This window comes from Diceros bicornis, chromosome 8 (genome assembly GCF_020826845.1).
Source record: "Diceros bicornis minor isolate mBicDic1 chromosome 8, mDicBic1.mat.cur, whole genome shotgun sequence".
In the NCBI taxonomy this organism is placed as follows: Eukaryota; Metazoa; Chordata; class Mammalia; order Perissodactyla; family Rhinocerotidae; genus Diceros; species Diceros bicornis.
Genome location: NC_080747.1, coordinates 51384942 through 51398113, shown reverse-complemented (window position 1 = coordinate 51398113; position 13172 = coordinate 51384942). Strand labels below are relative to the sequence as shown.

The 13172-nt window shown below is 32.4% G+C and overlaps 1 protein-coding gene across 1 annotated transcript in view; it reads left to right on the top strand.

Moving 5' to 3' along the window:
* The window catches only part of EPHA5 (EPH receptor A5), a 321239-nt gene extending 308543 nt beyond the window's left edge, over window positions 1–12696 (top strand). The window contains exons 16-18 of the mRNA XM_058547172.1: window positions 902–1095; window positions 4484–4639; window positions 12456–12696. Of these exons, the coding sequence (XP_058403155.1) occupies window positions 902–1095; window positions 4484–4639; window positions 12456–12561 (456 nt within the window). The 3' untranslated portion in view covers window positions 12562–12696. The remainder of the gene's footprint in view (window positions 1–901; window positions 1096–4483; window positions 4640–12455) is intronic.
* The last annotated feature ends 476 nt before the right edge of the window (window positions 12697–13172 follow it).

Here is a 13172-nt window from a genome sequence, read left to right as displayed (position 1 = left end):
TGTCAGATCAAATCTAAGGTCTTTGTGGAAAAATGTAGTTATGTTTAATTTTTAAGGAAATATTCGTAATAGGATCTTGAGAAATATATTCATTATTATTGGGTTTTGGTATCACTTAAATATTTGCTTTTTAATAATTGAATAAAATCTGTATTATTATATTCAGTAGCATAAATAGATCTCTTCTGGAGTTGACAGCAGCAGCAACATTACAAATGTTTTTAATAAAACAATATCACAATTAGACTGATACTTATATGTGTGGTTACATTTAACATCAGTGATGTTTCTAATTCCGGTGCTACTATACAGTTATTCCAAATTCCTGACAGAAATCAGTAGACGATAATAAACAGCCAGACTTTGACATTATTAAATGATACATGAGACAGTTATGCTAATTTAGCCTTTGACTTATCCAACATTTACCATCCAAAAGTCTCTTTTGAAGTAAAATTGAAGTTCTATTACTTTAAAAAATGTGGTTCTGCACATAATTTTTCATTAAAAAAACATTAACTTTTCAGAGAAATCACTAGAAAATTTAATCTCTATTTGATTCCAGAATGCAAGGATAAATAAAACATGAACTGTTTATTTTTATGTCAATTAACTTTGCAAATCACCCTTCATCAAGATTTTGGGTAAAAATGATTACCGTTTATTTTCTTTATAATATATGAAGAAAGCTTATCTTTTTCTGTTGTAATAGTATATTTATTTCTTTATGTTGTTTTATTTTGCAGTAAATGGAAGTAGTGGGGGATTTTAGAGATAGTGATGCTGATCATTATTGCAAGAGTAAGAATAAGAAAGGATGATAGTTGGTTAATGGGAAATTTCTGAAACTATTCTCTACTAAATTTGTTTCTTGGGAATGGTTCTGTTTTGCTCTACACAGGTGATTAAAGCAGTTGAGGAAGGCTACCGTCTGCCAAGCCCCATGGACTGCCCTGCTGCTCTTTACCAGTTAATGCTGGATTGCTGGCAGAAGGAACGGAATAGCAGGCCCAAGTTTGATGAAATCGTCAGCATGTTGGACAAGCTGATACGTAACCCAAGTAGCTTGAAGACGCTGGTTAATGCATCGAGCAGGTACAAGGCCAGACCTGAGAGATTTTCCTGAATGTAGCTAATTCAGATTGGTGCCACAAATATTAAATCAATTCAATCATTTTTGTACACATGTTAACCTGTGAATCTATATGACACTAATTTATTTGAATTAGTTTATGCATAATGTTGCTGTCTTACAATGAATGAAATAAAAATGATTAAATTATACTTAAAAGTACCTTTCCCTAATCTAATATTGTAACATGCCAGTTTCAGAAAAATGTTTACTGTAGTCAAGTCCAAGTGGCATTAAAAAAAACATTCAAATGCATGTATTTTCGTGTGTTTTGGATCCCACATAGATGTGGATGGGAGAAAATAAGATTATAAGATAATAGGGAAAAGCCAATTAAACACTGATACATTTTAAACTAGAGATGTCTAAAAATAATTGCTTTTGATTTCTTTCAAATAGATTTTAGTGTCTGTCATATTTCATGAACATTGACAACCCCTATTGGAACCCTTTGCTCTTATCCATTTATACACAGATATTTGGCTAATCATTTACTGTGCAGTTTGAACAAGACTTAAAACTGATAAATGAGTAATTTTGTGGAAAAAAGTTTGTGTGAGAAAATGAGAATTATTTTTACTTTTCTAAATGCACATGAATTCATTTAAATAATGTTACATATTTGTAAAGCATGCTTTTCTCTTTAACCTGAAAAATTACAGAATTATCCTCTCAAAAAATAAATACGTTTGATTCTGTACTAGAAAATTTAGCAGATTGTTATTTTCACTATACTTAAGGCAGTCGTCTATTTTTATAAGAAAACGTGTCGTGTCAGTAACTCAATTGGCTGCCTATTAGCATGAAGTAAATGAGAAACAATTTGTTGATAAAGTTGCATAAGTTCTGTGATTCTGACACAACATTTGTTTGCTAGGCAAAAAGTCATTTTTAAACACAAATGAGGAATGAATCTTCAAACTCTGTTTAGGCATCATTAACTTTCTGTGGTAGCAACTGGAGAATGCATCTTCTTAGTGATTATTCCTTATGTTGTTCCTGAAATATCTGCTTTTAAATTGTTTATTGTCATGTAAAATATTATTTCTCTCATCTATTTATTTGAATGATGTTAAGTTGTCACAAATGGACATAAAGATAGGAAATCATAAAAAAACATTTTTATGTTCTAAATTGTGTTAATTTATGTCAGCATCATCATCATTGCTCGAGAGCAGTTTAAAAATCTCCAAAGAATTTTCATATTTCCTTGTGTGCAATGTATAGAATCAACTTGCTAGGTTTCATTTAAACAGATTTGGCTTAAGACTATATCACTCTCTGCCTATCTTTATTCAATCATCTGCAAATCCTGATTCTAGAAGATGTTAGTTCCTAATTGGTTATCTCTTTCTCCCTATTCCTACCCACGTCACAAAACATGGTGATTTCAGTAGTCACGTAGATGATGTATGACTATCTCTCAATACCTTGAAATTTTCCCCTTCACTGATTTTAGTCTCTAATCTACTTTGGACTCTCCTTCTCATAGTCATATTCTAGACTTTTCTGTTACCAAAAATTGCAGCTCTTCATAATCTCAACTTCAAGATCTACTCTCCAACTGTTTCCTCCTGTATTTCTATCTTCAATAAATCTTTGACCCCATTGCTTAATGGCTACAAATCACTACAAGATATCCATTTATTCATCCAGCAAATACTCATGTGTTTACTCTGTGTCATGCTGTGGGCTAGGTGTTGAGTATACAGCATTGAGCAACACAATTGGGGGAGAGAGATATTGAACAAAATAAAAACATTAAAATCAACTTTGGTTTGGAGTGAAGAGTGAGAGTAGAATTTAGGAGGATAACTAGGAGGATAACTAGGAGTCTAGAGTAGTTGTGCAGGTAAGACATGATGATGTCTTGAGCTAAGGTGGTGACAAATGAGATAAAGAGAAGTGGTCAGATGTGTAATATATTGGAAGTAGAATGGATAGTACACACCAAGATAGATTGTGAGGGGATTGAGGACAAGGAAGGAGTGGACTGTTGTATCATATACTATAAGGGGGGCACATCAGGAGGAATTATTGGGGTGATATTCCTATGAGAAATATGGAAGCCTGAAGTAAACATATGAATATATGAGAGACTTAGGCTGGAGGTAAAAATTAGAGAAAAATAGAAGCTATTTGAAGCATGAAAATGAGTAAAACTGACTAAAATAGAGTGCAGTTATAGCTTGAGCAACGAAGATATAGGGCCAAATCCCGGATCCCTCCAAATTTTAAAGTCAGGAAAAGAAGGAGTAGCAGGCAAAAGATATTCAGGAGAAGCCAAGAAGATTCAATGTCAAGCCAAGAGAGAGAGAACAGTAATTCAAAAATGGTTGAGATAAGGTAGTATTTCAAGGGGGAGGTGGTAATGGTGGTTGTTGAATGCGTTTGAGAAGTCAGTCATCTTACAGATTGGAAAACGCTCACTTATTTGGCAAAACAGAGGTCATTACTTACCTCAACCAGAACAATTTTTATAGAATTGGTTTGGAAGAAATTACACTGGAGTGAGTTGAAGTGTAAATGGGATGTGAGAAAGTGCAGAGAATATGAGCAGAAAGAAAAGTATTTATCTTACATCTTATGGTTGAATTTACTTAAGTAAACTCCCATTGATGGACATTTAAATTGGTTTTGATGTTTCTCTCATTAGGGAAAAAGTGTACTTGTACTTTTTGCCATTTTTCCTGATTATTTCCTTAGAATACATTTCCAGAAATGATTATCATCATTATCATATCATTATTATTAATGATCAAAAAGTATGAGTTTAGTATAGTTAAGAGCATCTTATGATTTGATTGATTCTATTCAGTTTTCTTATGTATTTGAGTTACATTTTGTTTTCCAGGTTCTACTCCTCTTAGCTGAATCAACAAGTGCCCGTATGTTAGAGGATAAAATAAAGGATAAAAAACTTCTAGACTTTCTAGAAAATGAGCTTATATGAGCATGAGTTTCTCTAGCAAAGTCTAGAAGCAATTGATTACACAAATTATCTTGCATATCTATATTTGGTAGCATTATCTGTATTATTTTTACAAACAAAACAATGGTAGGAAGTAAGTGCATCTAAATCACTGTGTGGAATTTTTAGCTAATGTTCTGTATTAAGAAAATTTATTTATTAAGCCTTTATAAGTCCTCATTTACTATGGATAGAAAAAATCTGAATAGACTGATTTTGTGTTCTGTATTGCAAAATATTATTTTCTTTCAGGTTAGCATTTGTATATTTTTCCTCTATAAACACTCAAAGACCCATTGACTATGAGCTAACATTACAATATAATTTGTTATAGAAGAGTTAAGATGTTACTTTTAATATTTATGTTTTATGTGTTTTAGAGTATCTAATTTATTGGCAGAACATGGCTCACTGGGATCTGGAGCCTACAGATCAGTAGGTGAATGGCTAGAAGCAATCAAAATGGGCCGGTATACAGAGATTTTCATGGAAAATGGATACAGTTCAATGGACGCTGTGGCTCAGGTGACCTTGGAGTGAGTAATTTTTCTGATAATTTTTACATAATTGTTGGGGCGAGAAAACTTGTTCAGAAACCAATCTGGATGAGGTCAAGGGAAATCAGTTAACCTTTGTCCATGTTTGGCAGCTTTCAAAGAAGCCTTTTCCTTTTTAGCCTGTATTGTTAACAACTGCATGGTTAATGCTACTTGTGGCCAGTATCTTTGCTTCTTTGCTTCAAACAACATTTGAATATTTGAATAATTGGAATAACAGCTTCTTCGCAAAATACTGGTATTTTGTGTTGTGGAAAAGATGTTTTCTTGACAAAGTTTTTATACTGGTACTTATGTTATACAAATGTAAATACAAGACAAAACAACTGTAAGCACAATTGGTGTGGCTAGTCCTACATAACAACAAACATATTCTTAAGTTTTGGCTGTGATAAATACCCAGGTAACGACAGCTTACACAAAGCTTCCCAGGCAGGGATCTCATTTAATCTCTAAGTGGTGCACCTTATATTCTTGCAATCCAAGGATATAGTAGATCCTGCCTCTGATTTGTTATTTGATACAATCTCAGTGGAACCAATTGTGCCCTTTTCTGTTTGCACGTTTAAGATAAAATTTATCAAATCTTATCAAATAAAAAACACTAGAGTTAAATATTAAATTCTTTAAGGTTGTAAGTTGTTTGTATTTTATTATATACTCTGTATGTGTAATTATTTTAGGCTAATATTTGTTATTTGTGAAAATTAACCGTTATGGTGGTTCCATCTAGATGACATTAACATGAATAATGTTTTAACCTGTGAATATAATGATAACTTACTTTGAATTACCTACAAATTCAAAGGTTAAAATATTGTAAGGATTAGAACGTGGTAGAACATTATAAAGCACTAAACCACAGTCCTTATTCCATTACTTCATGTGATATGAGCATTGGGCAGTTCTGTCTCACCATTTCTATTATTCTGGCATTTTCTGATTCATTGAATTCACTGCCTATCCACACAAAAGGTTACAGGGTACCATCCTTTATCACCAGTTAATGTCACATTCTCAGCATTTCTTTCTTTATATCTATAACTAAAGGACCTAAAAATCACCACTCAGCTTGCTCTCTTGTTTCACTGACTCATTCTCACCATCACTACCAAATCATATCTACTTAATGACACATATGCTTTGCCCATTATTTCTTTAGACACTCAAAGAACTCATTTATGCTATATTTAAAATAGTAAACAGAAAATTTTACTGATAATTTAAAACTATTTTTACATGATTGCTATTTAATTTTTCAGTAAAAATGGTCATTTTAATTTATTAAAGTCATTTGTCATTTTATATTAAAATGATACTGTAGGTATTTCTTCTACCCAATGTCAGATTACCTGTAAATATATAATAAAATTATTTGCATTAAACGATGTCTCTTTTCTTATTAAAATAGCACAAATACTTATGTATATTTGCATCCACTACCTTTTTGCTTCTCCCTTCGCAGAATAGCTATAATCATAAATGTTTTTTTTTAATTAACTACCTCTGTTTTACTTTATCTCTTTGGGGCCCTAAAATATGTTGAATATATTAGCATTATGATTTCACTTTTTAAAATTTCTTTTAGTTCTTTTCTCTTTACTTTCTATCTGCTCCTCTATCCCCAAACTCTCTTCATTTTGTATGTTTTCTTTCAAGCCCTAACTGCTTCTTCTGTCTTCTTATGATGGTTCTCCACCTCAATTCTATTCTCCAGTAATTTTTATCTGGTCAGTTTTTCCCTACTTGGTTTAATTTCTTCTCTTTGTCTATTACTCTGGTAGCTTGCTGCCTCTTGCCTTATTGCCTCCTTTCAGATATTTTGTCTTTTAATTTATTAGTTCTCACCGGAAGAGTAAGGTGAAATTAGGAGACTTACTGAGATCTTCCTGTTCAGAGAATGTCGGTTTCCGTATGTCAATTGCTTCAGATTCCTGGGCCTTTAACAACACAATCCTTGCTAGGAGCTGAGCCAGCAAACCTTAACTCCAGCAAAGCCGATTTCTTGGAGAGTCCAGTACATTTAGATATATGTCCTCTTGTTTATTGTGTTTTTGATCACATTTTCCCTATTTGGTAAAAACATATTTATCAAAATGTTATGTTAAATAACTCACAAAACTGTGAGTAATCAGTTACTTGTTTGGTCAAGAATATAAGAAAAAGATAGATTATTTGTACATTTTGCTTGCCCTTCACCAAAAAAAAAAGTCAGTCATTATTAAGGACTTATGGCAAAGGAACTGGGCTATCAATAAAGACAAAGACACGTTCTTAAACAGTTAGATAATGATCTTTTACACGTGCTCTTTACCCATATCTAAATATTAACTTTATGGAGCCTGTTTAATATTATAATAAAATAATAAAATGTTATCACCAGTGTCATTACCAGGGCATAATAGAAACTGAGAACTGGAAGAATACATTCATACCTGTAATAAATACCTAAAAAATTTAAATCATTTAATATAAAGCAAAAGATAAAACTGCCTTATACTTGAATTAGAAAAACATGTTATCATTTGTGCCATCAAATTTGTTGTCATGGTGAGTTTAGGAAAAAAGACAGTAAAAAATTGCAATCTTTTAAAACCACATACTTTGGTGAAAATTTCCTTCATAAAAGTTTAATTTTGTTTATGATTTTTTTTGCCAGCACATGCATGTATGGCTGACTGTGAAAAGGAAACAAAAACTTAGAGATCTTAGAGTCAAAATGTGTTCAATGAAAGTAGCTTTCAACCGTAAACATTTGTGTCTGCTGTTCTCTACGCCTAAACCTTGCTATTCTGTGTACAGTACTCATATTAGAACAATGATGATGGTGGTAATGGTGCAATCTGTACCATGGTGTAAGTGCAATGAGTTGTCTACAGGGGGAATTGTGAACTGGAGGTGAGTTGTAAATTGAATCCAAAGATTTCAATTAAGGACAGTAGTACAGCTACTTTTTAAACTCCTTGTCAGACCAGTGCTGTCAACTTTTGATTATTCAGAAATTCAGCAAAATCCAATGAATTTAAATATTATACCAACTGTGTATAAGCTGAAGAGGTTCCTGTTACTATCATTTCTTAAAATGGGGGTCTTAAACTACTAAAATGAAAGTTTCCCAAATCTAGAGCCAAAATTTGTGCATACCACTTCAAATAGATTTCTTCAGTTATCAATAAAGTCATAATGCATAATTTATTATACAGCTAAAGTACACATAGGAGTACTTACTATACTCTGTGTTCTACGTAATTAAGCTAAAACTTCTAGCCTAAGCCTCACAATGTCTCATACATTGAAAATCATGACCAGGCCATGGTTAATCCTCTCTTGCCAAGTGTAAATATATTTCTCTTGTACAGTAGATATATAAATGATTATCAGGATTCTTCTAAATGAACCAAAAAATTCTAACATAAAAGTGCATGATCAAACTATGACAAAAAGAATGAACAATGGAATTTAGTGAATATTCATCAATGTCTCTTCTCCCTTCTCCTATCCAGCCAGTGTTAATGGGGCTAAGGACCAGTGATGTGGCTAAGACATGTGTAAAGCAGAAGGGAGACTGAGTAAGGGAATGACTCCTCCACAGATGGATGAGTTAAATACTGAATACTCAAGAGTTGCTCCAACATCAACTAGACACCTCTTGTTATTCTCTATTTTCCATTCTACCATTTTAGTATCATAATATCAGTGTTTTCCATTGTTTAATATTATGGAATAACATTTGAAAAAATGCTGGAATGTAATCACAACAATGGCAATTCGTGATATTTGCAGCTTTTCTAAAACTAATCATGCTTTGTTGACAAAATCCAAACTTTTTTATGTAACAATACTATTCTCATCATGTTTAAATTGATAAACCTATGCTGAAATATAGTTTGTCATTATTAGAATTGCCTTTGGGTATTACTTAAGATTACACGTGGTCATGATAAAATTAGTATAATATTTATAAGGGAGACACACTGAAAACTTTGCCTAGCAATAAAATTGCCTATATAGAAAGATGAAATGAGTAAAATAGCACACCTCGCATCATTTCCAAGTATCACTGTAAATAGAGCAGCAACTTCATCATTAAATGTAAAATACTTTAATTTTTATCAAATTTCTCTCACATTTTATTACTGCTAAATTAACCATTTACTGTGTACTTTAAGGAATAAATGGGAATTATTAGAAATCACAGAAGTGTGAGACAAGACTACTTAAAAGAAAATAATGTATTTAACAATATTGGAATAAAGTTTTTTAACCTTTACCAGAAACACTTTTCTAATACTATTTTAATTCTCATTTGTAATATCAGAAAATATTAAATGGGATTTTTTAAGAAACTACTTTGCTGCTGAGAACAATTGTAACTTGCCTAAATGTCCTTATTTCTCCCCAACTTTTTCAGTGAAAATCACATTGTATAAAGGTATATGTACATTGCATGCATTATAATCATGCTATTTTCTAAACCTATGCACATTGATTTGACAGCTTTTGAAACAACAGGTCAGATTTTAAAAAATAACAGCACTCCATTGAAGATACACCTAATTTATGGCAGTATATAAAATGTAATGCTGTGTTTTTATAACTCCATTTCTCCCATAGAAAGAGGGATAGAGGGGGATGTGAGAGGGTAGAGAGAGAGAGAGAAGAGAGAGAGAAGAGAGAGAGAATTTCCGTGGGCTGACCTTCCTTCCATATGCATCTTAAGGAATAATCAGATCGTAAGTTGACCTTGAAATAAAATTTTATGTGTAGTTCACTGGGAAAATTTTAATAAAATTAACTTAAAATCTAGATATGTAAAATGTTCTGAAGAAAGATTTTATTTGCCTACCAATACAAACTCTGTAACTGTACTTATTAATCAAATGCAATTCCTCAAAATATTCATTCTTTAGCATGATATAAATATCACGAAAAATTTAAATTCCCAAAGCATTGAACCAGAGTCTTTCTTGTGATCAAGCTATTTTCAGAGAATGAAATATTTACATATATTATAACAGTAAGTTAAGACAATGGAAATAAAAATGTCAAATCAGTGATTTGGTATCATTTAGACAAAACAACCAAGGTTCCATCCCTTATATAGAGCATACACACACACAGACACACACACACACACACACACACATACACAAATATGCACATGCATACATACACGCATACACCTACACTTCAAATTAAGGTATTGGTATTGTATATACAAAGTCTATGCTGTATGAGTGGGAAAATTTATAAATTTTTTTTCAGGTCTTTCAGAATAAACTGTAATGGTTATTTTCAAAAGCTCATTCCTAATAATTGGATTAGCCGTAAGAGTCGTGCAATTTAAGTACATATATGTATTACATCAATACTTTCAAACTTGGATTTGTCAGAATCACCTGTGGGTTTATAAAGCATATGATAAAACTTATGTTTCAAAGCTTCATTTCAACTACTAATTATTTAAATTCTCTTGCAGAGATTGATTATTTTCAGATTGAGAAATTTTAGTCCCTTTTGTCCTTACTTAGGTCCAAAGTATGCTCGTCAGCACCCACAAATTACCCACATCTACACAATTCATCATGATTCATACGTTACACGTGGAAACATGAGAATATTAATAAGCCCTTAACTGAAACTACCATCAAGTATAGATTGGATTACCATAGCCTTAGTCAAAGAAGTATGTGTTCAGTTCCCTTCATTAAATATCTTCTTTCTTTTAGAATTTTGGATATTTGATGTTATATCTACAGAATTCTCATTTTATGGATGAATAAATAATTGTATGTAATTTGAAGTCTTTGGCTCAAAATTGTACCTCAGAGAAATGAGAAATTACAGGAGTAGGGACTTTGGTGTCATGTTCCTGGTGTGAGGCCTAGCTCTGCTACCCACTAGCTAAGTGATTTAAATTCCCTAGTGCTTTACTTCCTCATCCATAAAAGGAGATTAACAAAACTCTATATCATAGGGATATATATTTACCTAGCATAGAGGAAGAGGACATCTTAATTGCCATCTGTTATTTCCATATTTAGTGCAAGGGTTCTCAACCAGGGGAGATTTTCCCACTCAGGGGACATTTGGCAATGTCTTGTCACAACAAAGGGCTAGGGGTGGTGCAGCACTTCTGATATTTAGAAGATAGAAGCCCGAATGCTGCCAGCTATCCTACAATGCACGGGAGAGCCCCCACAACAAACAGTTATCTGGCCCATAATGTTAACAGGGGCAAGGCTGAGAAACTCTGATTTAGTTGAAAAGAGACAAGGTTCAACTCAAGCCTCTTTTATTCTTATGTTAGTCTGTAACTTGCTATTTTATAGTCTATTTCATAACTAACAATAGCGATTTTGTGTTAAAGTGAATTTTTATACTGGTTTTTAAGTTTTGCTGATGACTGTCTTCCGTGCCTACCATTATTATCATTGTTAAATTGTACTCTGGCTTATTATAGCTATAATAATTTCTAAGGTTAATGTTTAATATTCACATTCTAATATAGAGATATGTTTCCACAATAAGTATCAATTGCTTCTTTTTTAGTTACGTGCCATTTGCTAAAACTCTCATAAGATATTAAGAAAACATAAAAGGAAAAAGAAACCTAAACATTATTTAAACAAACAATTATTTCCAGTACTAATACATAAAAAGCCTAAGTACCCGTTTACTTAATTTCTATCCTCTGATAACTAAGAGATTTCCTTGAGTTTTCAAAACTATTCAATTTTACATGTAATGATTCTAATGTCATTGTATCCAATTCTATAGAATTCTAAGACAATCTAAAATTAATATATTTGCTGAATGCAAAAATATTCTACTTTTAACATAATGTGTTCAATAAAGTAATTATCTAAAGAAATCTAACATGGCAAACAGTTTTGTCATTTAAAACTCTTGAATTGTTAATGCTCATTTTTTCCTGTAATTAATATTATCACTTGCCAAACATACCTGAGTCATTATATTTGCCAAATACATACTTTAGAAGAATAGAATTCCTGAATATCCTATGAAATAACGTTTAAAAACCATGATCACTGGCCCTGAGCACCATAATATGCTGTTTGTTTAGAAATCTAAACATTTGTAATTTTCTTTTGAATAAGAAGCTTGTTTAAAAGAAACAGGGTGAAAGTATCTTGATTGAAAAATCTTTCTGATAGTGTGTAATCTTCAGAATGCTCTAAATGCCAATAGAGCCTGTGTTATTTGGTAAAGGAAGAAAGCTCGGGTACTTTGGGTTTCAAGTAAAAAATAAAAGATTTGGAAATGTTCTAAGAGCGATCTAGTGATGATTATTCCCTAAAGATATCTGTTACCTACAACGATTGTACTGACTGAATCATTTGAAGAGTTTTTGTCTTCATCTGCTTAGCTGTGAGATTTTAAGAGTATATTTAATGCTGACTTCTTTGAGCAAAAAAAAAAGTGTTTGTTCATATTGTAGGTCCACATTTTCAAAACTGTTCAATGAAGTTAAATATTTATTGGCAAGCATGTGCAAATTTGTTTTTTCGCCAGTCTGTGCCACCAAACTAATGATGTCCAAGAAAGAGGGCAAATATATATCACTCCTTGTTATAAACATTTCTTTGACTGCAAGCAGATTTTCAAGGTGCAATTTTGGAGCCTGCCTTTGAAAATTGGACCCTGTCTGTCTAAATTGGGACTGTAATCTAATTAGTTTCTGCATAATGTTTGCCTCTTTGCCAGCGTGAATATTGAGGTGTGCTAGCAATTGAATCAATACATACATCCAACGTGTGCTTTCTTCATGCAGGGATTTGAGGCGGCTTGGAGTGACTCTTGTCGGTCACCAGAAGAAGATCATGAACAGCCTTCAAGAAATGAAGGTGCAGCTGGTAAATGGGATGGTGCCATTGTAACTTCATTTCAATGTCACTTCGTCAAGTGAATGATTCTGCACTTTGTAAACAAGCCTTGAGATTTATTTTAACAAAAAAGGGGAAAAAGGGAAAACTCAGTGATTTCTAAACCTTAGGGAGCATTTGTTTCAGCTACAGAATTTATAATCAGTGTTTTAGTAAAATCTCCTTACCCTCCTCTCAGTGTCTTCGTTTTTCATGAAGCAAATATAACCTGTATGGAGTAAGAACATGAGGTGAAACGTTATCTTATGTTACAACAACAAAATCCTTCCTGCTACTTCTACAAAATTTTATACGTGAAATATATAACTCTATATAGCACCTTTATAGACTGAATTAAGGCAGCCCCTTTCAAAACTTCCAAGAATCTACTTGAAAGGAAAAGTTTTATAGCCATTTGTGGGCTAACAGAAGCTGCAACTTACTGAAGTTTACTTCAAGTCTTAATTGTCTACATAAGTGCATTGAAGAGCAATATGATTAGATAATTTCTTAATAGATGTCTTCATTTGTAATTTTAAAATGCTGTTACACAGCGTTAACTTATAGAAACTAGTGTATAAACATGTTGCCTGATCGAGAACAAGTACAATGCAGGGTGTATATTT